The 26,699-nt window shown below is 52.1% G+C and overlaps 3 protein-coding genes and 1 long non-coding RNA gene across 7 annotated transcripts; 2 read left to right on the plus strand and 2 right to left on the minus strand.

Annotated features, from left to right (window-relative positions):
* The first annotated feature begins 2,759 nt into the window (after window positions 1-2,759).
* Window positions 2,760-4,371, plus strand: CUNH10orf95 (chromosome unknown C10orf95 homolog). The gene is made up of 2 exons (XM_037064042.1): window positions 2,760-2,986; window positions 3,230-4,371. The coding sequence occupies exon 2, from the start codon at window positions 3,284-3,286 to the stop codon at window positions 3,944-3,946; it is 663 nt and encodes a 220-aa protein (XP_036919937.1). The 5' UTR covers window positions 2,760-2,986; window positions 3,230-3,283; the 3' UTR covers window positions 3,947-4,371.
* A 2,753-nt stretch (window positions 4,372-7,124) lies between these two features.
* LOC118999540 (uncharacterized) lies at window positions 7,125-12,877 on the minus strand. The gene is made up of 3 exons (XR_005069126.1): window positions 12,683-12,877; window positions 8,226-8,303; window positions 7,125-7,159 (listed from the first exon to the last, which is right to left on the minus strand). It is a non-coding gene; the product is annotated as an uncharacterized LOC118999540 (long non-coding RNA).
* A 2,281-nt stretch (window positions 12,878-15,158) lies between these two features.
* CUEDC2 (CUE domain containing 2) lies at window positions 15,159-22,243 on the plus strand. 4 transcript variants are annotated; one of them, XM_037064046.1, is made up of 10 exons: window positions 15,159-15,276; window positions 18,100-18,226; window positions 20,256-20,339; window positions 20,694-20,837; window positions 20,929-20,990; window positions 21,078-21,205; window positions 21,290-21,472; window positions 21,585-21,673; window positions 21,765-21,825; window positions 21,906-22,243. In XM_037064046.1, the coding sequence occupies exons 3-10, from the start codon at window positions 20,266-20,268 to the stop codon at window positions 22,050-22,052; spliced, it is 888 nt and encodes a 295-aa protein (XP_036919941.1). In that variant the 5' UTR covers window positions 15,159-15,276; window positions 18,100-18,226; window positions 20,256-20,265; the 3' UTR covers window positions 22,053-22,243. The 4 variants fall into 4 exon arrangements, with proteins under 4 accessions (XP_036919941.1, XP_036919940.1, XP_036919938.1 ...); XM_037064045.1 differs by lacking the exon at window positions 18,100-18,226 and having other exon boundaries at window positions 15,160-15,276; XM_037064043.1 differs by lacking the exons at window positions 15,159-15,276; window positions 18,100-18,226 and adding an exon at window positions 19,616-19,769.
* A 108-nt stretch (window positions 22,244-22,351) lies between these two features.
* Window positions 22,352-24,476, minus strand: FBXL15 (F-box and leucine rich repeat protein 15). Its single transcript, XM_037064048.1, has 4 exons — window positions 24,295-24,476; window positions 23,968-24,121; window positions 23,138-23,643; window positions 22,352-22,684 (listed from the first exon to the last, which is right to left on the minus strand). Exons 1-4 carry the CDS (start codon window positions 24,333-24,335, stop codon window positions 22,495-22,497), a joined length of 891 nt encoding a protein of 296 aa, XP_036919943.1. The 5' UTR covers window positions 24,336-24,476; the 3' UTR covers window positions 22,352-22,494.
* Between the last annotated feature and the right edge of the window lie 2,223 nt (window positions 24,477-26,699).

The following is a 26,699-nucleotide window of genomic DNA, read 5'->3' on the forward strand; positions in this document are numbered from 1 at the left end:
CCCCCATCTATGTATTCCTGGCTGTGAGAGTAGAGGGCAAGAAACCCAGCATTCAACACAGAGCCTGGCACGGTAGGGCCTTTGTAAATTGACTAAGCGAGTGCTCCTGTCCTCCTCTCTCCAGCCAGCATGTGCCCGTATTTTAGAGCAAACCTTGAGTCTTTAATTAGCCCTCCCTGGGTGTCTAGTCAGGGAACGAGGGAATGGAGAGAGCTGCCAAAGGGCCAGAACTACATGTGAAACAATAGGAAAGACCTTGGCCTATGTTGCACTTAATGCCCCATGGTTACACTTCGAGGCTCCTTAGCCTTCTGGTTTTACAGACAATATAACCAAGTGTCCTTTTGTGTTGTCACCAGGGCGGGACCTTGTGATTAGGTCTTCCCTTCCTGGTTGCTTAGCACAGAGCTAACTGGGAGGTGACGTGGGGTGTGGCTGAAGGTCATATTGCCTGTCTGCCTTCTTGAGTGGTTTCAGAGTCCCTGGACCCAGGGGCAGGTAGATACACGAACACTCTCCTTCCTTGGCTCCTGACCTCTCTGATCTAGGTTCCACCATGTTCTCCTCCTACCTAACAACTTCTCCTCAGTCCCCTTCACTTTCTCCAGGGCTTGCAAAAGGTAGAGGGAGGGTCCTCCAAGTTTTCGATACTCTTTTCATCTGTTCATTCAGGCTTGTCGGGGCCATTGGCTATAGGCAGTAAAGTGGACTTCACAAACAAGATTCCTGCCCCAAAAGGCATTAAGCAGAACCCAATAAATTAGCAGCCACAACAGTGTGATGCAGGCCATGACAGCTGTTCTGGTATAACTTCGCATACTCCCTCTTCCTTCAAGACTACCCACCGCCCATCTCTAGCCTGAAAATAAAACTGCTGCTGGACAGCTCCCCAAACGTCCCAGCTGAACTCACCAGTCCTCAACTTCCAGTTGCTGACTAGGGTTTCTGCTTTTTAAATCTCCAGGACTGTCTTGACTCCCAACCTAGGCAACCAGGCCCAAAACTTGTTTATCTGCCTCTTTTCTACCCTCTCCAGCCAGGCAGTTATTGAAGGTCAAGTCCAGGTGAATCTGCTCCCATCTCTATGCTCCTTCCCTTGTGCCTATTTTGTCAATTTTCCTGACTGGAAACCAGTTTCCTCCAAGACTGGCTTCCCACCTCTCTCTTGATGGTGTATCCCTGCTTTGTGGACGAGAGCCTCTGATCCTGGGGGTCCTGAGATTCACCGAGCAAAAACTACTCAGGTTGCTGTATTTGAAAAGTTTTCATAAGAAAATGCTGGGGGAGGGGAACACTCAGTGCATGTTGTTGATGCAAACAATAGAGAACTCCACTCCATAGTATAACAGCCCAAATATTTAATCTTCTAACGACTAAGGTGATGGCACTTTGGAATAATAAAATGCCCATTTCAGCATCTTCTCTAGTTAAACTATATGAAATAAACAAAACAGCCTATGTGGAAAAGGAAAAAAGACTCCACTCAAACTAGACTAAGCAAGAAAGGTATCTAACCGGGAAGTGGTGGTGAGGGGAGATCAGGTGGAGGTGGTCAACAGGTCAGAAAGGTGCAAACTTCCGGTTACAAGTACATCGGTACTAGGGGTGTAGTGGACAACGTGGTGGCTGTAGTTAACACTGCTGTGTGGTAGATTTGGAAGTTGTTGAGAAAGTAGATCCTGCCCTGGCTGGTGTAGCTCAGTGGATTGAGTGCGGGCCTGCGAACCATGCGATCGAGTTTCGATTTCCAGTCAGGGCACATGCCTGGGTTGTAGGCTAGTTCCCAGCGGGGGACCCATGAGAGGCAACCTTACATTGATGTTTCTCTCCTTCTCTCCTTCCTTTGCTCTCTAGAGATAAATAAAATCTTAAAAAAAAAAAAAGAAAGTAGATCCTGGCCCTGGCTGGTGTAATTCAATGGATTGAGCGTGGGCCTGCGAACCAAAGGATCTCAGTTCAATTCCCAGTCAGGGCACTTGCATGGGTTGCAGACCAGTTCCTAGTGGGGGATGCCCAAGAGGCAACCATACATTGACATTTCTCTCCTCTCCTTCCCTTCCCCTCTAAAGATAAATAAATAAATAAAATCTTAAAAAAAATAAAAAAGAAAGTAGATCCTGAGAATTCTCATCACAAAAAATATTTTTCCCGGTAGCTAAATGAGATGATGGATATTAACTAAACTTATTGTGGTAATCATTTCATCATATATGTGTCAAGTCATTATGATCTATCCCTTACACAAACACAGCAGTGTATGTCAATATCTGAAAAAACAAACAAACAAAACAAAAAACCCTGAAGGGGGCCCTGGTTGGTGTGACTCAGTGAATTGAGTGCTGGCCTACGAACTGAAAGGTCACCAGTTCGATTCTCAGTCAGGGCACATGCCTGGGTTGTGCTCCAGGTCTCCAGTTGGGGGCGTGCAAGAGGCAACTGATTGATGTATCTCTTGCACATTAATGTTTCTCTCTCTCCCTCCCTTCCCTGCTCTCTAAAAATAAATAAAATCTTCTTAAAAACTAAAAATGAATGAGAATATCACCATGTACTGCACACGTTTATTAAGAACTAGAAGTTCTTATGCAACATTCTAGAATGGGAGGGCTGTAAGCTGATAGCCTCAAAGAAGCCTTAGCATGGACTGGTAATAAGGCTAACATCTTTAGACAGACATGGGGCTCAATTTTACTCTTACCATAACTGACTGAGGGTCTGGGTAAGTTGTGGTGAGGACATCGCTGAGCACAGGGCTGAGCATCTAGGTTACTGCGGGTTCAACCAGCTGGCTCATCCAATGTAGACACACGCTGACTGGCTCCTGGCCATCTCAAGGTGTTTTCCTTTGCCTGGAAACGGGAAGGTGTGGCTGAGGTAGAGCATGGAGGTGAGCAGCTCAACTAAATTGGTGGAGAGAAGCCCAGCTCTGGACCTCTCTGACCCCCCCAAATGCCGAGGACCAACTACCCCTGCCCTAAGGAGATGAGTAAGTGGAAGAGAATTTCAGGGCTGAGGCCTTATAAAGGTGTTGGGTCCTTATTGTGTGCTGGGAGATTAGTGTTCAGGCTCAACCCTGGGACAGACGGGAGCTGATTACAGGAAAGGTTCTCAAAAGCCAGGAGGCTAGCTCGGCTTCATGCTATGAACCAGAGCTCTGGATTAGCAGGCCTCAGGGACGGGTGGAGTTAATAAGAACCGAGTGTATCCACGCAAACAAACTCCACTACAGGTCAGGACCAGGACCGGGACCGAGTAAAAACGCCTGCAGCCTGAGCTTCTGGCCATGTACTCACACAGCTGCCTGGCGCCCGAGGAAGGCGTCTGGCCTCCACTGCAGCCCCTCACCTACACTTACCTGCCCGGCCCCCTGCTGCCGCCCCCCGTGCAGGCCCACAACTTCTGCAGCTGGCCCCCAGCCCTGAGAGCTGGCGACTGGACGGCCCCGCGGGAATACCACTGTTTCCACGGCCCAGGGGCCAGCTTGGGGGCCGCGCCACCCTGGTGGGCCTTCCCGCAGGCCTACGCGGCGCCTCTGCCCCCGCCCTTCCCGGCGCTCGGCTACTCCGGGCCGCCGCTTCAGGTGCCCGCGGCAGCAGGGACAGCGGCAGCGGAGAGCTGGGCGCAGTGGCCGGAGGGCGGTAGCCTGCAGGCAGAGCTGCGCTGGGGCCGCGTGGAGCGCGCGCAGGGTCCGCGCCTGGAGCTGCCGGACTTCGTGCGCCGGGAGCTGCGGCGCGTGTACGGCACGTACCCGCGCACCGACGTGCGCATCACGTTCCGCGGCGGCGAGTTCCTGCTGCAGGCGACGCCGCGCGTCGGCGAGCCTCAGTACCGCGTGCACAGGCGCCTGCAGCGCCCGCCCTTGAGCAGCAGCAGCGGCAGCGACCGCAGCCCGGCCGGAGAGGCGGCGGAGCGCGGCGGCCGGAAGAAGAGGAAAGGCCTGGGCTGAGCGCGCGCGGCTCTCCTCCCCAGCGAGGAGGGAGACCCTGGGCGTCGCGTCGTGTCGTGTCATACCGTGCCCATGTCGTCTGTCCTTTTGCTTCCCCCCCCCCAAGACCGTCTGCCCACCTCCTGAACTTCCTTGATTTCTTTCGTGTTATTGAGGGATGGGGGGAGAAGGGATCAAGGACATCTCTGGGTGAGAATCCTGTTGCTCCTTTATTCTACGTTGGCTTGAGAAGCCTCGGTATAGGGTGGAAGAAGGGCCAAGACCCTGCACCCTCTCTCCTTCCTCCTTCCCATCTTCCTCCACTCAGAAGCCCCCACTTTCCCTTTCTCTTCTCCCTCCAGGGAACCTCCCGAACTCCCCAAGCTGGGGGACCACCTATCTCCAGCTTGTAATAAAAAGTAAATAAATGAGTGAAATCAGATGTATATGAGTGAAGATCGTTTTTATGTTTGGTGGGGCGTTTCCTCATCCGTTCAATGTGAGACTTACTTCCCTGACCGGGGCGCAAGGAGTTGGGAGGGATGAGAGAGGATCTCCTTGGTCCTGCGACCCACACCACCCACAGAGATTCTGAGGCCACTAAGCTCTCGCTGAAGCACAGGTGGCAGGCGTGGCTGGGGAAGGGATGTCTAAGATACGGAGCTGACGCTGACATAGTCTAGTCATGTAACTAGGGTATGAGTCAATTTCTTTGTAAAAGAAGCATAAAACTAACCAACCTACTTGGAAAGTTCACTAGGACTGAAATTTAAGATGAATGTCACTTCTTGTCTCCTGATTCTTACTAACTTACTTTAATAAGTTGAATTTGTAACACAGTGGAAGTTTGCTGGAGGGTTAAGCCACACATCTAATTTTAACTATGGGTCTAGCCAGCCCACCCCAGGCTGTATAGATTTGGCCCCTTGTGAATTGCTTTTACTGAACTTTCATTTGTAACTGGCTAACAGCTACCTGGGTCTGCAGCTATGTCACCGAAGCTGTAGACCACTGATTGAACACTGCTGCGTTCTTGAGCCTCATAGAAAAGTGTCTCAAACCTCAGCATTTGGGAAAGGTGTTTCCCCCGGTCAGTGGTTCTCTTCTGTCTCTGAAGCACGGAGGATCTCACAACTCATCATATTTTCTCTTCGTCCTGGTTTCTAGGGAGCTCAGGGCCGAATTTGCTTAGCATCTTTTGTGCAAAGCCTGGATCCTAAATTGCTACCCCCAGTTTCATCTTATTTTCCTTTCCTTTTTTAAAAATAATTTTAAAAACACAGGGAGTGGTGTAGTGTGATGGGCGTGTTATGTGACCTTAGGCAAATTACTTAATGTATCTGAACAAACTTCCTCATTGCAAATGGAGGTGATATTAGAACATCTCATAAGGTTTTCAAGAAGATACCATGAGATCCTGCATGTAAAGAGTGGACCACAACACCTGGCATGTATTACGAGCTCAAATACAAGTGATTTTTTTTTAAAGGTTGCAATACAGAAACATAGAATTACAGGTAGTTAAAATCTTTTCTAATTCCTCACCCCCAAATAATCACTGAGGTCCAATCTATTTTGTTTCTGTACACGTGGTGTTAATTACAGGAGAGGAATCTCGCTGCTTTTGCCACCTGCATTTGACATTAAGTACACCTTGGACATCATTCCATGCCCATGCACATGGAGCTACCTTGTTCTTTCATAGCCACCCAATATTCTATGACATTTGGGTTCCTTCCACCTTCTAGCCTTTGAAAGTCCAGCCACCAAGTTTCTTGAGAGCTTATTACTTGCCAGCAAGTTGTTCTAGGTCCTGGGGATACAACAGTCGGTGAGACAGTCTCTGCCCTTATGGAATTTGCATTTGGTGGGGAGATGGGCACGGGGCAACAGGCAAATAGATAAAGGGAAGTTGTTATAAATAGTACAGAGGGAACAGGGGCTGAAATAAAAAATGAAGTGGGGCAAGGGAAGTTAGAATAAGATAATTATGGAAGGCCCTTCTGAGGAGGTGACATTTAAGCTGAGATCTACAGAGTATGAAGAAGCTAGCCATGCAAACAAGGATGGGGGGGGGGGTCAGACAGAGGGTGTGGTGGGTGCCAAAGCCCAAGGAGCGAAAGTTACCTTCATTCACTCAACAGGCATTTGAGGGCCCACAATATGCCAGGCAGTATTCGAGACCCTGGGGCTGCAGGAGAAAACCAAACAAGTCCTTGCCCTCATGGAGCTTCCTTTTAGAGGTGCAATGTAGAGGCAGAGACTGGCAGCGAGCCAATGGGTGAATGTATGATGCGATGTCCATGATGAGTGACAGTTGCTGCTATCACTGGGACAGTTAAGGAAGGCTTCTCTAACGAAGTGACTCCTGAGTGGAGACAAATAAAGACGCTTATGAGCCCTTTGAATACCTGGGGGAGAAACGCAGGTGCAACAACTCTCTGACTGGAGCGTTCTTTCCTGTGAGCGAGTGAAAAAGTGGTAGTTAATGACGTTAGAGATAGAATAGATCCTTTGGCACTTGGAAGCCATGTTGACAATTTTGCACTTTATTTTGAGGGAGAGGGTTGGGGCAGAGGGTCCTGAGCAGGAGAAACAGTGATGATCAGACTTTTAAAAAAGTCATTCTGTGCCCTGGCTGATGTTGCTCAGTGGATTGAGCGTGGGACTGCGAACCAGATGATTGCGGTTCGATTCCCAGTCAGGGCACATGCCTGGGTTGCAGGCCAGTTCCCAGCAGGGGACTCATGAGAGGCAACCATACATTGATGCTTCTCTCCCTCTCTCCTTCCCTTCCCCTCTAAAAATAAATGAATAAAATCTAAAAAAAAATCATTCTGTGTGTTATATGAAAAAGAGACTGTGGAGGGGCCATTGTGGAAATAGGGAGACCAGTTAGGAGGCTTCGGAAGTAATATAGGCAAAGGAAGATGGTGGCATGGTCATATTTGGAAGGAACAGAGGTGATAAGAAGACAAATACCCTTGAGTACGGAGCTTTGTTCACAAACACAAGCGTTAAATTGTAGTGTAGAATATAAAGTCTCAGAATGAGAAACTGAATCATTGGCCCTGGCTGGTGTAGCTCAGTGGATTGAGCACGGGCTGCAGACCAAAGTGTCACTGGCTGGATCCCCAGTCGGGGCATGTGCCTGGGATGCGGGTCAGGTCTCCAGTACTGGGCATGGGAGAGGCAACCACACATTGATGTTTCTCTCCTTTCCTTCCTGTCTCTCTAAAAATAAATAAATAAAATCTTTTAAAAAAGAAATAAATCATTGAACAATGACACCCTCCACCCTAGTAGCAACCAGCACAGCCAGCTCCCAGATCTCTGGTCCAAACTCCGTTCTCCACTAAAAGGAGCCCTTGGAAAATGGCTCCTTCTAAAGCTGTGGCAGGGAAGGGAGAAGATGAGCCTGCAACGATTTGTGCCAGAAAATAAAGAACTACTCAAAAATGTCAAAAGAACAAAGAAGCCAGTGTGAAGGACCTCCACTAGCCAAATCTGGGACAATTCAAGCATCAAAGCATATAATCATAAAAAAAAGATTATAACCTGAATAAAATAAGGATACATAAGTCTATACTAGTATTATCTAAATGAATAAATATGAAAGGAAAGCTCTTCCTTTCACTAGAAGGAATAACTAAGTTAGAATATCATGGCCCTGGCTGGTGTAGCTCAGTGGATTGAGCATGGGCGAACCAGACTATTGAGGTTCGATTCCCAGTCAGGGCACATGCCTGGGTTGCAGGCCAGTTCCCAGCAGGGGATGCACGAGAAGCAACCATACATTGATGTTTCTCTTTCTCTCTCCTTCCCTTCCCCTCTAAAGATAAATAAATAAAATATTAAAAAAAAAAAGAATATCACTACTCTGGCTAGTGTGGCTCAGTGGGTTGATTTCCAGCCTGTGACGAAAGGGTCACCTGTTCTGTTCCCAGTCAGGGCACATGTCTGGGTTGCAGGCCAGGTCCTGGGTAGGGGAACGCTCAAGAGGCAACCACACACTGGTGTTTTTCTCCCTCCCTTTCTCCCTCCCTTCTCCCCTCTCTAAATTACGAAACCACCATTCCCAACCATCATAGTAATTGATTCAGATGAGGATCATTCACGGATACTGAAAACAATGGGTGAAAGCTTGATGGGAAACAGGACACTTACATAGTTTCAAAGTATGTTTCAACAATGTATTTACTAATTACAAAGTAAATAGTAACCTAGTAACATAGTAGAGGAAATGGGTGAATGACACTCTGACCCCATTGCAATACTCTTTGAATGAAATCTTTCTTACCATCTTTAACAACAGTGTCTTGAAATTGTTTTCTTTACCAGAGACACATCGACATCATGTGATTTCTGATACGTTAACCTGGAAAACACCACCTTGGTTCAGCAGTAATGTGTAATCGTGGGGAAACATCGGATACACCTAAATTGAGGCACAACCCCACTGGTGTTTATTGTTCAAAAATGTCATAAGAGAAAAAAAGGCAGGCAGGGAAACTGTTTAGGGTCAAAGGAGACTAAAGAGACATGAAAACATTGCAATGCATGATCATGTTTGGGATCTTGGACCAGAGCAAAAATTGTATAAAGGACGTTATTGGGTCAAATAATGAGACTTGAAACAAAGACTGTAGATTAGAGAAAGAAACAAGCAAAAGGCTGATGGTTGGTAAACCTGGTAGGAGGACAAGTGAGAGTTCTTTGTGCTATTCTGGCAACTTTTCTGTAAGTTTGAAATAATTTCTAACTAAAAGTAAAAATATAATAATAAGTAAATTGAGTCTCTAGGTCAAAAGGATATACATTTAAAATGTACTACCTGGACTTCCACCAAGATGGAGGCATAGGTGGAAACACTGTGCCTTCTCCCACAACCAAGTATGAATACAACAAAGGTTTGGAGAACAAAGACACAGCCAAAGAACAGAATATTGAATTATATGGAAGTCCGACAACAACTAACCGTTCAACTGGGTCGGTAAGAGGGGCCGAGCCAGCAGCGGAGCAGGGTTGGGCAGGACAGATCCCCAGACCTAGGCGCGCAAGTGGCCCAGACCCAGTCAGGGTGTGGGGCAGACTGACCGCAGTTGCACATTCGAGCACAATGAGACGGACCACGCAGGCCCCAGGGGGTGAGGGCTGCTGCGGCACTGGCCACCTGTGGAGGCCGCTGCGGGAGGCGGCAGACTGGCCGCCATTGCTCCTCTTTGACCCCGCCCCCACATACAGACTCACAGCCCAGGGACTGAGTTTCCCTGCTCTGGTGAACACCTAGGGCTCTGATCCTGCTACGTAACAGGCACGAACAGCTCAAATGATGGTGCAAGAAGAACTCAAAGTCCCAGAGCCGATAACTCTCAGCAACCAAGAAATTGCCAGCCTCTCAGAAGCACAGTTCAAGACACTGTTTATCAGGATGCTCACAGAACTGATTGATTATAGTCACAAATTAGAGGAACATATGAAGGCTAAACTAATTGAAATGAAGGGAGATGTCCAGGAAACCAATAGTAATGGAAAGGAAACTGGGGCTCAAATAAAGGGGGTGGACCAGAAGGAAGAACGAAACATCCAACCAGAAAGGAATGAAGAAATGAGAATTCAAAAAAATGAGGAGAGGCTTAGGAACCTCCAGGACATCTTTAAACATCCGGATTATAGGGGTACCAGAAAGGGGAAGGAAACAGCCACGAGTGGGAAACTTATTTGAACAAATAATAAAGGAGAACTTCCCCAGTCTGGCAAAGGAAATAGACTTCCAGGAAATCCAGGAAGCTCAGAGAGTCCCAAAGAAGTTGGACCCAAGAAGGAACACACCAAGGCACATCATAATTACATTAGCCAAGATCAAAATGAATGAGAGAATCCTAGATGCAGCAAGAGATAAGGGGACAGTCACCTACAAAGGAGTACCCATCAGACTATCAGCGGATTTCTCAAAAGAGACCTTACAGACAAGAAGGGGCTGGAAAGAAGTATTCCAAGTCATGAAATCCAAAGACCTACAGCCAAGATTGCTCTATCCAGCAAAGCTTTCATTTAGAATGGAAGGACAGATAAAGTGCTTCTCAGATAAGGTCAAGTTCAAGGAGTTCATCATCACCAAGCCCTTATTATATGAAATGCTAAAGGGACTTATATAAGAAAAAGAAGATGAAAAATATGAACAGTGAAAGGACAGCAAACTCAGTTATTAACAACCACACCTGAAACAAAAGCAAACCAAGAGGACAGCTAGATCAGGAGTGGAACCATAGAAATAAAGAACACATGGAGGGTTAGCAACAGAGGAGTGGGAGGAGGAGAAGGGGGGAGAAGGCACAGAAAATAGCATAGAGGGTAGGTAGAAAATAGATGGGGGGAGGGCAAGAATAGTGGGGGAAATATAGAATCTAAAGAACTTCGGACATGTGGTTATAAACTAAGGGGGGGAGAATGGTGGGGGAGGGAGTGTGCGGGTGGAGGGGAATGAAGGGGGGGAATAGAACAACTGTAATGGTATAATCAATAAAATATATTTAAAAAATTAAAATAAAAATAAAATGTACTACCTGCCCTGGCTGGTGTAGCTCAGTGGATTGAGTGCGGGCCTGCGAACCAAAGGATTGCAGTTTGATTCCCAGTCAGGGCACACGTCTGGGTTGCAGGCCAGTTCCCAGAGGGGGACACATGAGAGGCAACCATACATTGATATTTCTGTCCCTCCTTCCCTTCCCCTCTAAAGATAAATAAATAAAATCTTTAAAAAAATAAAATAAAATGTACTACCTATCACCCTAGCTGGTGTAGCTCAGTGGATTGAGTGCTGGCCTGCAAACCAAAGGGTTGCTGGTTCAATTCCCAGTCAGGGCACACACCTGGGTTTCAGGCCAGGTCCCCAGTGGGGACCATGTGAGAGGTAACCACACATTGATGTTTCTCTGTCTCTTTCTCCCTCCCTTCCCCTCTCTAAAAATAAATAAATAAAATCTTTAAAAAAAGAATTGTAACAACCTCACACACTTACTATAAGCTGGTATTGTGCTAAAGCCCTGTTTAGAAACTATTAATTCAACATAATCTTCACAAAGTCTTGATGTGGATATAATTATTATTCCCATTTACAGCTGAGGAAAATGAGGCCTACAGTGATTAACAACTAACCCATTCTTACACGCAGAGAATGCATCTGGGAAATGTGACTGTAGTCTTAACTTACAGGCTAACCTGCCTCTTCTTCATACATGAGACACACTCAGCAAAACTTAAGGAACATTTATTAAACAGCTACTATATGCAGAACACTGGACTAGACGCTGATGGGGGCTGCTCATGAATCAAGCTGTGATGGAGGGGCCTGTGGGGGGCTTCCAGGAGACCATACGCACCACTGGGGGGTAGAGAGAAACTTCTTGAAAGAGGCATCTGACAGAGGCTTTGAAGGATGTACAGGATTCCAACAGATAGTGATGGAAAGGAGGTGTCCCGAGAAGCACTGAGGAGGGACCAGTATGAATAAAAGCATGGCAGCAGAAGCAGAAAGCAGGCGTCACTGGAAGATTAGGCTTCAAAGCGAACTGGAGCCCATACTATGAAAAACTTCAATGGCTGGCCAGTGTGGCCCAGTTGGTTAGAGTGTCATCCTATAACCAGAAGGTTGTGGGTTTGACTCCTGGACAGGGCACATACGTAGGTTGTGTGTTTGTCCCCTGGCCCGAATGCAGTCGTTTTCAATCCCTGGTCCAGACACATATGGCATGCAACCAATTGATGCTTCTCTCCTGCATCGACGTTTCTCTCCTCTCAAAAGCAATGAAAAATAAACGTCCTCTAGTGATGATTAAAAAATGTTTTTAAAACATTTTTTTAATGGCATGGTAAGGAGTTTGCGGGGAACATTCAAGTCTGAGCAGAAGATCAGCCCAAGTTGAAGAGGAGCACCTGGGTGGGACACCGTGGGCCTGAGCCAGTAGCTTCCCGATGGCCTGAGTGCCGGTGGCCTGAGTGTCGGTGGCGCCACAGCACAGCCGGGCACCGGAACTGAGTCCCTAGGGCATTTGCTAGAGCTCACAGCCTATGGAATTCAGTTCTCAGGGCCAGGTGGCCAAAGTTCTTTCTCTCAGCCCTGCTGCTGGCCTCCCATGCTCTCTTCTGTGAATTTCCACCCATTCCCAGGAGGCGCCAGATAAGGAACGTGGGATCCCAAGGTCCCTCCTATCCCAGGGAGGGTCTAGCTTGGAGCTGAGAACAGGGCCCCATTGCTAGGGAATGGTTCTTTAAATTTGGGAAGGAACTGGTGTAGGATGTGAGAGGGGGAACTAAGGGCTGTGGCAAGAATTCTGTGGGTACCGCTGAGTCAGGCCCATCATCTCTTACCCAGCTGCACTCCTAGTGGGACCAGATGTGGAGCTGGAGAAGCAAGAGGTTGGGAGGATGTGTACACTGAGAAGGGCATCTTGCTAGAGACTGAGGAGCTTCCTGAGCCAGAGGGGATCCCCGAATTGTGGATCCCCAAGATAAGGGCCTAGGGACCCCAGCTCCCTGAAAAATCTCTTCATATGAAGTACTCAAAATATAGGAAAGTAGTACAGGATGATTTCCTGAAACACACTTTCACTTTCTAGAGAGTTAAAGGGAGGGCTGGGTACCATTCCCACTCACAAAGCAGAGCTACAGCCCGCCCCTGGACAGGGCAAGCCAGCAGGCTCAGGAGCCACCCTACCCTCACCCTGCTTGAGTTGAGAGAAAGGGGGCGTCACTTACCCATGAACCTCCTCTCTGGCTCCTGGGACTGGATCTGCAGTGATGCTCTCAGGGAGCTCCTTAAGTAGGGCCTCCACTCCGCCCCTTCAGCTCCCGCCCCCGCTCCATCCTGGCTCTTCTGAGAAAGGAGGAAGGTGTGGGAGGGCCAGGCACATTGCCCAGAGAGCCCTTTCTGACCTCAAGCAAGAGTGGGGACATCCCTCCTGCCCCCACCCCACTCCCCCAAGCCTCTCCTTCCTCACTTCTCTGAGTCCTTCCCAGTTTTTGAGACCTACCAGCTGGGTCCTTTCTCTGCTCTTTTTTTAAAAAGATTTTATTTATTCATCTTTAGAGGGGAAGGGAAGGAGAGAAGGAGAGAAATATCAATGTGGAGCCTTGGTTGCCTCTCGTGAGCATGGTTGCCTCTCGTGGGTCCCCTGCTGGGAACTGGCCTGCAAACCAGGCATGTGCCCTGACTGGGAATCGAACTGCGATCGTGTGGTTCGCAGGCTTGCACTCAATCCACTGAGCTACACCAGCCAGGGCCTTTCTCTGCTTTTGATGTTTGGGAAATCTGCTCTTTATGCCTAATTTCTCAAGCGGGCAGGCTTCTAGCCTTTCCCACCAGCTAAGGGGACTCAAGCCCCCTAACACCAGCTGCAACATACATTTTGAGAAAATGGGGAGAGAGAAAGCATCACTCTACTTCCTTTCACCCTGTGTGGCTGCAAGCAGCACCCAAAGCACAGGTGGAGTCTGTTCCCATCCTGGGGAGGCAGAGAAGGAGAGCTGAGGGTCTTATGGTCCAGCCAGCTGTGGAATGCTGAGCAGGACACGAGTTCCCTACCGTACAGTTTGTGTGTGTCCTGTGGCTGTGGCTGTTCCTTTCCTCAGCCCACCCTTTGCCCTCTGATTGCAGAACCCGGCCCCTGCTGCGCAGCTGGCGCTCTCCAGACTCTGAGCTGGAAATCAAGGGGCTCCCCCTCAGAGGTCTTTCCCATCACCCTTCCCCCAAAACTCAGGAAATTCTTTCCAATGATGCTATCTCGTCCCATCTCTCCAACTGCCATCCAAGAAACAGACGGTGGGGGAGGGAGAAAGGCACAGTGTCAAGGATGGCTGCAGGGGTCTTGGGCCAGCACTAGGGACAGCTCTACTGAGGAAACCTGAAGGTTCCTGTAATGGGGGAGGTAGGGAGAGAAGAGTCATCCTCAGGACTGTGCGCTGGTGGGAGGCGGGTTGCGTGACAGGGAAGATGGGGGTTGGGGAAGGAGAGAAATGGTCAGTCTTTACAGGGCTGGCAGAAGCCAGGAGCTACCCATCACCCCCTTCCCGGGGTCTGTCTGGCAGGAGATCAAAGAGGCTGTTACCACACCCCTCATTAACCCCGGCAGCGCCAGGCTGGCCGCAGCAGTGCCTTTATGGGAGACGCAAAGCCAAATGTGCTCCCTCCGCCCTCCCTCCCTTGTCTGCCCCTCTTTTCTGGCAGCCAACATCTTGCTCTTTTTGAGGTTAGGGCCCTGGTGGGCGGTGGGAGCTGCAGTGAGGAACAAAGCTGGAAGAGGGAGCAGTGATCCCCCTTTTCTCCATATTTTGGCACTGCCTCAAGTCCTTAGGGGAGAGGAGTGGACGGGTCTTTCTACTTTGAACTGTGACTCCTGAGGGCGGGGACAGTCTCTGGGTCCTCGGCACCCTACAAGGGGACTAGCCCTGAAAAGGGGCTCCTCGCTGCTGATTGGGGATGGGTGAGCTCATCCTTGAAGGGGACTCTTTCCCTCATGACCCGTTGTGGGCGTTTGTGGGAGCAGACGGCCGTGGGCTTCCCTGCAGGGTAGCACCGGGAAGCTGAGGCAGCAGAACAGAAAGAGGAAGCTGGGGCCTAGCTGGGGCCTGGGATTCAGAGGTCCTGTCCTAAATGAGAAGCCCTGCCAACATGGGGCTGAAGGCCCGGGCGGTGAGCGGTCTGCAGGCCGTCCTGAATCTGGGCTCGGGTCAATCCGCACCCAGAGCACCTTCTTCCCAACCCCTACCCCGACTCCCCACCCCCAGGGTCCCAAGACCCAGACCCTAACCCGCCCTAATCTGGAGGAGGCATCCCTGTTAAGGGAATACAAGGGGAAGAGATATGGTGAAGTCAGCACCCAACAGTAGACTGGGTGAGAGGAATTGAGCCTGCCCTGGACACGGAGGGGCCACCAGATCCAACACGGGAGACAGGGACCTGTGGAAGAACCGGGGAGACAAGGGAAGTAGGAAAAAGCTATAGGACCTGAAGGTGGAGACTTTGGGTCAAAAAAATAAGGCGGATGGGATCCAGGAACCTCCAGCATGCGGTGACACAGTCTGACACTGCGACTCCACCCCCTGGCGGGACCTCCACGTCAGACTCCTCCCTACCGGCAAGGAGAATGGCCGCTGAAGGGGCCGGTCCAAAGCCCTGAGACAATGACAATGGGAGCAGAAGACACGCCCGTTTGTGGGCACCTGCCCTTCTCAAAAATGGCTGCGGCGGAGCTTCGGGAAGCCAACCGCTCTGGGCCCCGCCTTTGATCTCGTTGGTGGGGATGAGAGCTGCACCTCGCGGGACAGGTCGCCGGCGGCGCCCGACGGAGCAGGTGATTTCCCCTGCAGCCCCCGGCCCAGGCTAGGGGGGGTCGCAGAGGGTGTTGATCCAGGGGGCCTTTCCTGGTGTTTCCCCAAGGTCCTCCCCGGGACCCCTATTTCTGATTCTCGCCTTGGCCTTTAGCAAGGCACCTTCCAGCTCTCTCAGGCCTCCCTGATCCTGTGTCCCACTTGCAAGGGCTGCAGCCGCATCCTCGTGCCCTCAGGCCCACTATTCTGGACCCTTAGGGGTATCCCGCTAGCTTGTTTGGGGAGCTCCTGCTTCAGGGGTCGGCTAACATTGCGATCCCACTTTCCTGCGCTGCACCCTCCATCCGTTTGTGCTCCGCTTGACTTTGGATGTCGGAACCCCTTGTATCCGGCAGTGTCCTTGGCGCCTTTAAGACCTGACTTCGGGGTGAGAGGACAGTGATGTCCTCTGGAGTCAGCGTTTGGAACTTGGGCTCCAGGAGCCAGGCTTCATAGGGGCTGGGAGAAACAGTGAAGACCTCCATCCTAGACCCTCAGCACCACAGGACTGCGTCCACACTCTCCTCCAGGACTCCTCCTCCCACATCGCCTTCTGTTCTCCCTCCACCTTGCACACTTCTGCACCCCAAGAAAACAGCGTGTGTTCCTTCCCCCAGGCTCGCTTCAGTCTGTCCAGAGTCCGTATGCAGCACCCGGAGAGTCCAGGCCTGTGCCGGGTCCTGAGGATGCTCTCTGGCCGGCTGGGGGCCGTGAGGACGGGGTGGTCAGTGTTGGCTGCAGGGAGGATATGAGTCCTGCAGAATGAGTAGCAGAGAGAAAGATGTTATGAGTGGGGAGAATGGTGTGAGCAAAGAGCGTGAGGTGGGCAAGAGGGCTGGGAGGATTTACATCATGAGAGCTGGTGGAGTGTAGTGGTCATCAGCAAGGATTCTGGAGCTAGATCGCCTGGATGTCAATCTGCCATTAACTCACTCAGTGACCTTGGGCAAGTTAATGAATCTATCAGTTCCCCATTTCCTTTTGGGTGAAATGGGGTACTATGATAATATTGGTGTCTATATTTTAGGGTTATTGTGAGAATTAGGTATGCCAGTACATGTAAAGTGCACAGAACAATCCCTGGCACATTGTGAGAGGTCAGTAAATGCTAACTATTGTTCACAGCCACATCTCATTTTTGCCATTAACCAGTGAGTCTCAATTTGGAGCTGCCAGGAAGTAATGGGGTTCTGTGGGCTATGTACAGAACTTGAAGAGTCTTTTGGAAATTATGTTCTTACCCCAGAGAAAGCTGGCTGCCCAGGCTGCAGCTTCCCCAACTCAGGGACTGTGGAGGAGAAATACTAGGAGAGGCCTCGGGGCAGGAAAGAAATTAGGAAGGCTAGGGGGGATGGAGAAGGGTTAAACAAAGACGTGGCCTTGAAGGCTGGGGAGAGTTGGACACCTCGACAACAAGAGGAAGGAGGATGCTCCCTTGGAAGACAAACTGGAGCAAACGCTCAGGGGAGGAAGACATTTTATTTGGGCACAGTGAGGAGTTTCCCCAAAACAACCCGCAGGTCCTCAGACCTTGGTTAGAAACCTGGAATCATCAGCCACATCCCTGACAGCCTCTTCCTTAGAAACTGGGTTTTCATGCAGCATCCTCGGGCCTTTGTCCCAGCAGAGGTTTCCAGGCAACTGACAGAAGCCATGATATGAGGTAACCCAGGGTGGATGTGGGTCTCTGAAGGGCGCTGACCTCGTGGTGGAGCCACATGGAGGGGTCTGGTCTGCCTCGGCTGAGCAGTGCTGCGCCTCCCCAGGGCCCATGCTAAGGCCTGGAGCATCCCCCTGCTAGACTAGGGCTTCTCAGACACCTCTGAGCTGTCACAGCAACTCTGTTACACTCAGGGGACCAAGAAACTGATCATAGATGGTAGGTAGGCCTGTCTCAGCCCACTTAGAAGTCTTGATGTCCTTCTACCCCCAGAGTAGCCCTTAGAATATACACTCAGTTAGGTGACCTGGAATTAAATCATGGCTGCTGCAGTTAGGCCAGGTTACTTTGTGCAAGTCATTCAACCCACTGAGCTTCAATTTCTTCACTGCAAAGCAGGCAGTAACTGTTTCTTGAGTGTCTACTTCAGATGAGACTATGAGGGTACAGTGATGAATGAGCCAGGTGTGTAGGCCCCGCTCTCACGAAACATCAAACATGGCCCAGATGGTTAGTTAATTATAGCTGTGGAAGGTGCTGCTAAGTGAGGAAAAGGCAGTCTGCAATGAGCGTGTCGTGTGCAGGGGACCAAACGAGTTCCAGAGGGTCAGGGACAGCATGCCTCCAGGACAGGAATTTTAAACTGAGACCCGAAGGAATTAGGTTAAGGGGTGGAGGTGGAAGGTTGCCTAGGCAGAGGCCCTTGCCACAAAAGAGCTTGAGTGTCGACAGATTGAAAGAAGGCCAGAGTGGACGGGATGGTCCAGGGAGGGTGATTATGATGAGGCTAGAGAGAGTCAGGCAGGGGTAAAGCCCTGAATCGAAGGCCACAAAAGGAATCTGGACTTACCTGAAGGAACTTGGGAAGTCACTGGCAGATTATAAGCAGGAAAAACTTTTTTTTTCTTGGTAAAAATCACACACTGTGATTTTTGTGGAGAATAAGCTGTTGGGGGAAAGATGGAAATGGGGGTGGTAGGGAGAGGTGAGGAAGGTGTTGCACTAAAGAAGAAATGAAGCAGAGTGGAAGTAGAGATGCAGAGAGGTAGATGGGCTGAGAGATAAATGGTCAGGGCCTGGTGACCGATTGGATGTGGGAAGGCGAGGAGTAAGGTGGTATCCAAGATAATTGCCATACTTGTGACAGGAACAGCTGGGTGTGTGGACATGTGTTTACCAAGGACAGCCTGGGAGGAGTAAAAGACTTGGGTGTGCTGCAGAAGAGGAGGCTGGACTAGAGGCCTGGACTTTTGGGAGTTGGTGCCACGGAGTTGGTATATAGAGATGTGGGCCCCGATGAGCCTTCCAGAGAGAGAGGGAACAGAGGGAGGAGAGCGGGGGAGGCGATTTGAGCCTGAGCTTTGCTGCCACATTTACAAGGCAGCAGAGAGGGGACTGGGAAGAAATGACCAGAGAGGTGGAAAAGAAACAGGGCAGTGTGATGCCTCAGAAATCAACAATGATGCTGCTTGAAAGGGCAACTGTTAGATGACACCATAAGAAATGGCCTTTTTCTTTCTTTTTATTTTGTAAATCGAAAACGGGTGATAATGGCAAGCGCTTATGGTTCAACCTAATTAGAGCAAAACCTGAAAAAGTAACTCATGACCTTAGCCTGAGAAAAAAAAATTTTAAAGATTTTATTCATTTATTTTTAGAGGGGAAAGGAAGGAGAGAGGGAGAGAAACATCAATGTGTGGTTGCCTCTCATGTGTACCCCGCTGGGAACTGGCCTGCAGCCCAGGCATGAGCCCTGACTGGGAATCGAACCTCAGTCCCTTAGTTCACAGGCCCACACTCAATCCACTGAGCTACACCAGCCAGGGCAGCCTGAGAAATTTTGGTAGAGACATTGGGCAGAAGCCAGACAGGAGTTGGGGAGAAGTAGACAGAGTGGAAAGGAATAAGGGAATAGAACGGTCAGGACTTGGTAATTGACTGAGTATAGCAGGTGGGTTGAGAGGGTGAAATCAAGGGTAATTCCCAAGTTTCAGGTTTGGCAACTGAGTGAGTGAGTGGTTTTGTCAGCTGGTGAAACAGGAGGTGCACATTCGGAGAGGGAATGTCGTCGGACTGGAGGGCAGTAAGTTTGGACTAGGTAGAATTTAAGATGCCTCTTGTGAGTGGGATGGAGAGCCGACATTTGGACCTGTGGGTCAGCCATTCACCATCTACATGGTCCTGACTCCCAAATACAGACGTGGAGTCAAGCACATGTAGGCAGGAATGACATAAGTCAGTGAGTATTTACTGAGCACCTACTAAATGCAGGCATTTTTGTAGGTACTAGGGTTATACCAATGAATAAGACAGTCCTCCCCACCTCCTTCTTGGAGCTCACTTTCTAGGGTGGAGGACAGACAATAGGCAATTGAACATAAAATAACATTAAGCTGTAGTAAATGCTACATAGAAAATAAAGCAGGGTAACGGATTAGGGAGTGTGAGGAACACTTGTTTTGGTAAGAAAGTGAGGGGGGATCTCTCTGAGGAAACAATATTTGAGAAGAGCCCTGGAGGAGGTGAGGGGACAGACCATGTGGATATCTGGAGGAGACAGGAAGAAGCTGGGCAAGGCTGAGGACCAGCAAGGAGGCTGGTGGGCTGGGACTGGAGGGAGGAGGGAGCAGGGAGGTTGGAGAGGTAGGCAAAGGCCAGATCTTGTATGGCTCCACTGGCCTTGGAAGGAAGATGGAAGGTTCTTTGTAGTTAGTCCCAAGCCGCTAGAAGAGCAAGGACTGGTGAGGAAGAGAATTGGTGGAAGACTGCTCCTTCTATGCAGGCCCTGGAGCCAGAAAAGTCCCTTTGTGCCAGAAGGTGGGTGGCCCATTCTGTGTGGGGGAAGGGTCGCTCTTGGTCCTGAGGCCTGCTCCTTGGGGAGGGGCTGGACAATGGGCCCCTTGTGGTTAGACTTGGGGGCCAAGTGGCATTCTCAGTGATAGGATTCCCGAGCCAGGAGGCATGTGACCCCAAGACCTTGGTTTCTTGCCAGAGGATCTGGGCACACTGCTGGGGAGTGGGGTGGGGAGGTGGAGAAGGGTCAGGAGAGTAGCAAGGGGAACCACCACACTGGAGGCCTTCTCCTGATACAGCCTCAGGCTAGAGGAGGTGGAGACATGGGCAGGGAGGGGGCTGTGGCTTCTATTAGGAGAGCAGGGGAGGGCTGGAGAGCTGGAAGAGATTGGCAGCATCAACAAATGGTTTTCACAGCAGGGCGGGAGGGAGGAGCTGGCTGCCCCTGGGCCTAGTGGGTAGGGGTAGGCAGGAGAGGGCCTGATAAGCCTACCTCTTGTGTCTCTTCAGGAGAGAGAACATGGAGCCAGAGAGGATTGTCGGTGCTGCTCTCCTTGCCTTTGTCCAGACACACCTCCCAGAGGCTGACCTCAGGTAGAAGCGGCTCTCCCAGAAAGGGCATGCTGGGGCCAGAGGCGGGGCTGCCTGGCAGTACTCTGGGCTGTGGCCAATGGGAAGACTGGATGAGAATGCTCAGCTCTAATTCTGAGGTGGGGGAGGGCTGATTATGATTTGCTGGTGTGGCATTACTTCTTATCCTGTTGCTGTCATGGTTGTTGGACAGATGGAAAACCAAAGCCCTAAGGGAGGATGGGATATTCTCTAGCCTCAGTGGTTGAGGTCTGACTCACGGATCCCATGAAACCAAGGGCTGGAGCCTTAGGCGACGTGGGAGTGCTGGAGGCTTCCAATGTTTTACCCATGGCTTGTCCCGTTCCCTTCCTGCAGCGGCTTGGATGAGGTCATCTTCTCCTATGTGCTTGGGGTCCTGGAGGATTTGGGCCCCTCGGGCCCGTCAGAGGAGAACTTCGATATGGAGGCCTTCATTGAGATGATGGAGGCCTATGTGCCTGGTTTCACCCACATCCCAAGGTGGGGTCTGCTCAGGGCCAAGCGGACAGGGGCTAGTGGATTGTGGAGGGTGGGCAGAGTAGCCCTCTTACCACCCTCCTTGTCCTTTCAGGGGTACAATAGGGGACATGATGCAGAAGCTCTCAGGGCAGTTGAGTGGTGCCAGGAACAAAGGTGAGTCTGGAGATCGAGCACTTGGATGACTCATAACCCCCATCCCCAAAGCTCGGGCAAACCTGGTGCTCTCTCTGCCTCTATTAGAGAACCTGCAACCACTGACTTCTGAGGTCCACAGCCAGATGCCCACCTCCCCAAAGCCCCTGCAGCAGCCAGAAAAGCTCAAAGAAGAGACGAGGTCTTCTCCTGCTGTGGGGGACACCCAAGATGAGGTTGGTAGAGGCAGGTACCAGTGAGGCAGCTGGGGGGACAGGAAAGGAGGAAGTACTGACTTTTGTCAACATGTATGCCCGCAGGCAGCCAGTGCTGAAGAGGAGCTCCTGCCAGGGGTGGATGTACTCCTGGAGGTGTTCCCTACCTGTTCAGTGGAGCAGGCCCAGTGGGTGCTTGCCAAAGCTCGGGGGGACTTGGAAGAAGCTGTGCAGATGCTGGTAGAGGAGAAGGAGGAGGGGCCTCCAGTCTGGGATGGCCCCAACCAGGTATCCTCTGATAACCACCCCCCAACCCATGCAGCCCCAGCTTACATGCCCCATCAGTGTTAAACCCCTACCCCTGGCCTATCGCCATATGCTTCTCTTACTGGTGTCCTAGAGTTTAGACCAGGCTTCCCCTCTGCAGGACCTGCCCAGGAGCCTCAGAGGCCCCCAAAAGGATGAGCTGAAGTCCTTCATCCTACAGAAGTGAGTCTGGGCTGGGCTGGGCTGGGCTGGACTGGACTCTTAAAGGGTTTTCCCAGGGTGGCAAGAGCTTTATCTGACCAGTTTTTGGCAGGTACATGATGGTGGATAGTGCAGAGGATCAGAAGATTCACCGGCCCATGGCTCCCAAGGAGGTGAGACAGTTGGGGCTGCTAGGGGTGTGGAGTGGGTGGGACTGTCTCCTGGCTTCTGCTACTCACTGATTGCCTGACAGGCCCCCAAGAAGCTGATCCGGTACATCGACAACCAGGTAGTGAGCACCAAGGGGGAGAGATTCAAAGATGTGCGGAACCCTGAAGCCAAGGAGATGAAGTCCACATACATCAATCTCAAGCCGGCCAGAAAATATCGCTTCCACTGAGGCATTCGCCAGACACTGCTAGAGCCTTCCAGGCTCAGATCCCAGAGGGATGCAGGAACCCTACACACCCCTACAAGGCCGTCCTAACTCCCCAACCCTTCTCTATCCCTTCTTTCATCTCCTTGCCCTACCATGTTAACCTCCTCTTGGAGCTGCCTATGAGCACAGTAAAGGTGGCCCCAAGAAGATGAGTGCATTCTGGTCATTTCTGCCTCAGAGCTGGGGTGCTGGAGGACTGTGTCCGTCTGACCTTCCCTCCCAACCTCATATTCCCTGTCTCCAACAGGGCAGCACCAGGCAGGAGGGGGTAAAAAGCTCTTTATTTGAAGCTCCAGGGTGGGGTAGGACAATGGCCTCTCACTGGAGGCCCCCACAGTCCAGTTTCCCTACAGTTTATAATCAGGCCCTGACACAGTCCAGCTGTGCCCCAGGAGGGGACGGGTCAGACCTGCAGGTTGACAAAGGGTGCAAAGCCTGCCATGTCCTGCAGTAGCACCAGGGCCTGATGCAGCCGCGGTTCCACGTCGATGTCCACACCCCGCTTCCGCAAGCGGCTCAGGCTGGGCTCAGCCACACGGTGGCAGTGCCGCACCCGCAGTGAGCGCAGCGCAGGGCAGTATTCAGCCAATGTCCTGGGGGAGGAGTTGCATGAGGCTAAGGGCACAAAATCGCTACACCCACCGAAAGGGAAGACAGGAAGGCCCCTACGTATCCCTATATCTTGGGGTATAGTTTTTCTTCCATACGCAAGAGAGGGCCTGGATTGGGGTCATGCACTTAACGCCTCCACTGAACCAGATACTTCCTGTCCCTTAAAGGCGTTACGGCTCCTCAGCTCCCCTGAAGAAAAGCCAGACATTTGACTTTGAGAGTGAAAACCGCCAATATGTAAATATTGGTTCAAAAGTTTTTAAATTGGTCTTTCTGGTCTAGGAAATCCTGGGGACCTTTCCTGTTCAGAATGGGGGTGCTGTGGTCAAGGAAGACCCGAAACCTCAGTTCCGCCTTTTGACTACTACCCACCCCTTCCCCCAGAGGCTAAAGCATTGCCCCCCTCCCATCCCACCGATCCCAAGCCCAGGCACCTGACGCCGTCGCTTCCGACGCGGAGGCAGCCGGTTAGGTCGAGGTGCTCAAGTTCCGGGCAGTTCCGAGCCAACTCCTGTATGGCGGTGTCTCCTACATTAGCGTTGATCGCTAGGGAGAGGCTGCGAAGCCCCGAGCCGCACCTCTGTGCCAGGTACACGATGGCCTCATCCTTGAGCTGACGGCAGGCGGTGAGGTCCAGCTCTTCAAGAGCCGGACAGCGGTCGACGAGACCGCGCAGGGCCAACCCGTCTACCCAGTCACAGTGCGCAAGCGACAGGCGCTGCAGGCGAGGGCAGCCCTCTGCCAGCGCCCCCAGCGTGCGGCGGCTCAGTTGCCCGCAGCCGGCCAGCGCCACACTCCGCAGCTGCGGATTCCGCGCCAGCACCGGTACCAGATCCTGATCGGACAGCCATTCGTGACACGGCGCCAGCGCCAGCTCCTGCAGCCTCTCGGCGTCCCGCAGCAGCCAGACCAATGCGGTCCGCGGGATATTCGGACCCACCTGCGGGCGGGGAGTCAGCTGGACTTTCAGAGGGTGCCGGGAACCGCTGGGCGCTGCCTATACGCCCCTAATGAGTTCTTTCCTGGCAGCAGCCAGCACTCGGGGGCTTGCCACCTGCCCTCCCAGGAGAGACCCACGCTCCCTCCGAGTTGATACCCGGTATTCGCACTTCGCGAATACTTCCCGCTGGGTGGATCGCTTCCTGGGCATTCTTGGAGGGCCAAGGGGGTCAAGAGGGCACACAGAGGGACTGGGTTTGGGCTGGAGGCGGGGCGGGGCGGGGGCAGAACCCAGACCGGGGCGGGACTCCAGTCCCTGGCTCACCTCAGCGACGTCGAAGCGGCGCAGCCCCGCCAGGTGCAGCTGCACTAGGGCCCGAAAGGCCCGGCTGACGCGCTGCAGCTGGAGCAGCTGGCACAGCGGGACGCGGCTCAGGATGTGTGGGAGCAGCACGTCTTCCCAGGGCAGGTCGAGGAGCCTGTGGGTGAAGGGGCGTTGCCGACGGCGTCCCCGGGCCGATGTTACCCAGGAGTCCGCCTTTGTTATGGTCCTGCGCTCTAGTTTCTAAGCGCGGCCCCCAGGCCTGGTCCCGTGTAAACTCCCCTCCCCCAGGTCCTTCTTCACTCTCTCGGCCCCTCCGGTGCTAGGTACCTGACGGCTCCGGGCTCTTGCTCCCCTCCGGACGGCTCCATCGGTGGCTCCTTCGGCTGTCTACTGCGCGTGCGCAATAAGGCCTCACTTTGATTTAGGAACAGCTGCTACGACCCCGCCTCCTTGAACTGTAGTGACAGACCGATTCAATCGAGTGCCGTCTCACTGAGGATCCTATCTGAAAGCGTTCGGATAGATCGGAAAACTGAGGGCGGAACAGACCGGTGGTGCACTATCAGATCTCCCCTTCTCCGCTACAGGACTTGAGACCCGAGTCTAGAGAAGGCGACGATGCAGCAAATACTAGCTTCATTTTTCATCTTGGGCCAGTGGATGGCTCTAAGTGAAGTGATAATGGGAGGAGCAGGAAAAGCCAAGCGCCGAAGGGCGGAGCCAGAACCTAAAAGGTTCCGGGCCTACCCGCTGCCTTATGGTCGCTTTTAGCGACTTTGAAAAATGGGAAGAAAACTATTTCTTACTGGCTGGCACGTAGTAGGTGCTTGAAAATTTTTGACTGACTTGAATGAACAAAGCTAGAATTTTAGTTCCTTCATCAAGTAAACTTGCCTACAACCTTCCGCTCCTGGTTTATTGTAAAGTACAGAGTTATCCAGCCCCTTCCACTCCGACGATTTGGAACGGGTTTGCACTTTGAGAGGAGAGCTATAGGGAGCGCCAAGCAGGACTGTATCTCCAGCCAGATCCCTTTCCTTCCCCAGGAGGTCCAGAGTTCTGAAAAAATACTTGCTCAGCTCAGCCCTCCAGGAGTACTGCTTCTTTGTTGGGCTGGGGGGGTTAGCTGTAGGGTCTGGGTCTGAGCCGCCCGGGCGCAGTGACGCCCCTGAGCTCTGGGCTCAGACTATGGACTGCCCTCTCACCGGGTCCCCAGATTCTAGTTCCAGGATCCGTTCCCCGTAACTCTTGAATCAGTGCTTTCTCTGTCTCCCATTGGTGGTGAAGGTGTGAAGGACGCCGAGAGCTACTGTTGTCGCTGAAAGCTGCCCCCAGCGGGGTTGCACTCTCGGTGCAGCCGCTTCACCTGTCCTTTTATAAAGAAAACTGCTTCCCATTCATTATCTCACCAGGCTTCGGTCACCTCTGCAAGGTGGGCAGGTCTGTGCTGTCACTCCACTTTAAAGATGAAACCAAAACCCTGAGGAGGAAGCGCCTTGTCCAGGGTCAAGAGAGTTGGAATAAAAAAAAACTAAAGCATCCTGGTTTTCCCAGAATTCTTTCCACACTCTCTCATCCCCCAATGCAGCAAGAAGATAGAGGCAGGCAGCAAGGAAGGACCAAAGCGGGTCAGCTTGGGTGAGGGCCTTCTTCTTCCTCAGCCTGCTTGGGGAGGAGATAGCTGGAAGGATCCACCTCTGCTAATAGAGCCACGTGGCTACGCGCCACCTCGGACCGCGCTCGCTCTCCCCCTCCCCGCTTTGTTAGCGCCTCTGCGCCTGCGCAGTGCGACAAATCTGGCGCTGTCCCCTTCAGCACCACGCGGAGCCGGCGCCGCCCCTCCCCGCGGTGAGCCCTGCGCGTCCCCCGACCACCCAAACAGACCCCTTCTTCCTTCCGAGGTCACCATCTGCCTGCCCTGGCTTTCTCTAGGAGAGCAGTTGCCATAGTAACTCTAGTGGCCCGTTCTTAAAAATAGATGGGCCTCCTCTTACCTTGGCCAAGGGCACAAGGGTTGCCTGTTCCCTTCTACCTTCAGTTCTGGCGTCATCCTCTCCAACATCTTACCCTTAGATGGGCAGGACACCTAACTCAGGCATCAAGGAAGTTCTTCCTGAAGTCTGACTAACATTCTTCCTACTGCATCCTGGGCGAGCGGTCAGGGTTGCGTCCCATGGACCCAAGACTCAGAACCCCTGAGGGTTTGAGGCGTTGTACCCTAAATCTGTCTTCCATTAACTGATGGTCTCCTGGATTTAGGGGGCGGGTCCCGTCTACACCCATACCGTGTGCTTGGCGCGGCCGCGTGCTCGTGGGGGCGGGAGAGCGTGTGGCATGTAACAGGTCATGTGGCAACCTCCCAGGGACACGCGTGGGGTCTGGAGCAGGACATGCGTGTGAAGCTGGGTCCTGCGTGAGACTCAGGGGGCCGTGGGGTGAAAGGGACGTGGACACGATTGGGGCGGGGCACGTGAGGGTTGGGGAGCAGAACCAGGGGTTCCATACGTCCTCCCCCTCGTCAGGAGCGGGTCTCAGGTTGGCGGGAGAGCCCAGCGGGGATCCAACGTCCCGAGCGGGGGTCAGCCTCCTGGGCTCAGGGCCCTGGGAGAGGGCGGGGGTTGGAGGGGTGGGATTAGCTCTGCCAGAGCTGCGCTTAGGAAGGAGGAGGGGGGACTGGGAGGCGGGCGGGCGGGCCTGGAGAAAGCGGGAGCAGGCGAGAGCTGCGCTACCTT

This window comes from Sturnira hondurensis, unplaced genomic scaffold (genome assembly GCF_014824575.4).
Source record: "Sturnira hondurensis isolate 20B ecotype Veracruz unplaced genomic scaffold, ASM1482457v3 Scaffold0014854, whole genome shotgun sequence".
Taxonomy (NCBI): Eukaryota; Metazoa; Chordata; class Mammalia; order Chiroptera; family Phyllostomidae; genus Sturnira; species Sturnira hondurensis.

What these genes read in the sequence shown, in the direction of transcription:
- FBXL15 (XM_037064048.1), bottom strand. Translation starts at nt 24,335, where the DNA reads ATGGAGCCGTCCGGAGGGGAGCAAGAGCCCGGAGCCGTCAG. An exon ending in CAAGAGCCCGGAGCCGTCAG is followed by an intron (nt 24,122 to 24,294) that starts GTACCTAGCACC and finishes CTTCACCCACAG; the next exon opens with GCTCCTCGACCTGCCCTGGG. An exon ending in GTCGGAAGCGACGGCGTCAG is followed by an intron (nt 22,685 to 23,137) that starts GTGCCTGGGCTT and finishes CTCCTCCCCCAG; the next exon opens with GACATTGGCTGAATACTGCC.
- CUNH10orf95 (XM_037064042.1), top strand. Translation starts at nt 3,284, where the DNA reads ATGTACTCACACAGCTGCCTGGCGCCCGAGGAAGGCGTCTGGCCTCCA.
- CUEDC2 (XM_037064043.1), top strand. Translation starts at nt 19,729, where the DNA reads ATGCAGGCCCTGGAGCCAGAAAAGTCCCTTTGTGCCAGAAG. An exon ending in GGTTTCACCCACATCCCAAG is followed by an intron (nt 20,838 to 20,928) that starts GTGGGGTCTGCT and finishes TTGTCCTTTCAG; the next exon opens with GGGTACAATAGGGGACATGA. An exon ending in GGCCCATGGCTCCCAAGGAG is followed by an intron (nt 21,826 to 21,905) that starts GTGAGACAGTTG and finishes ATTGCCTGACAG; the next exon opens with GCCCCCAAGAAGCTGATCCG.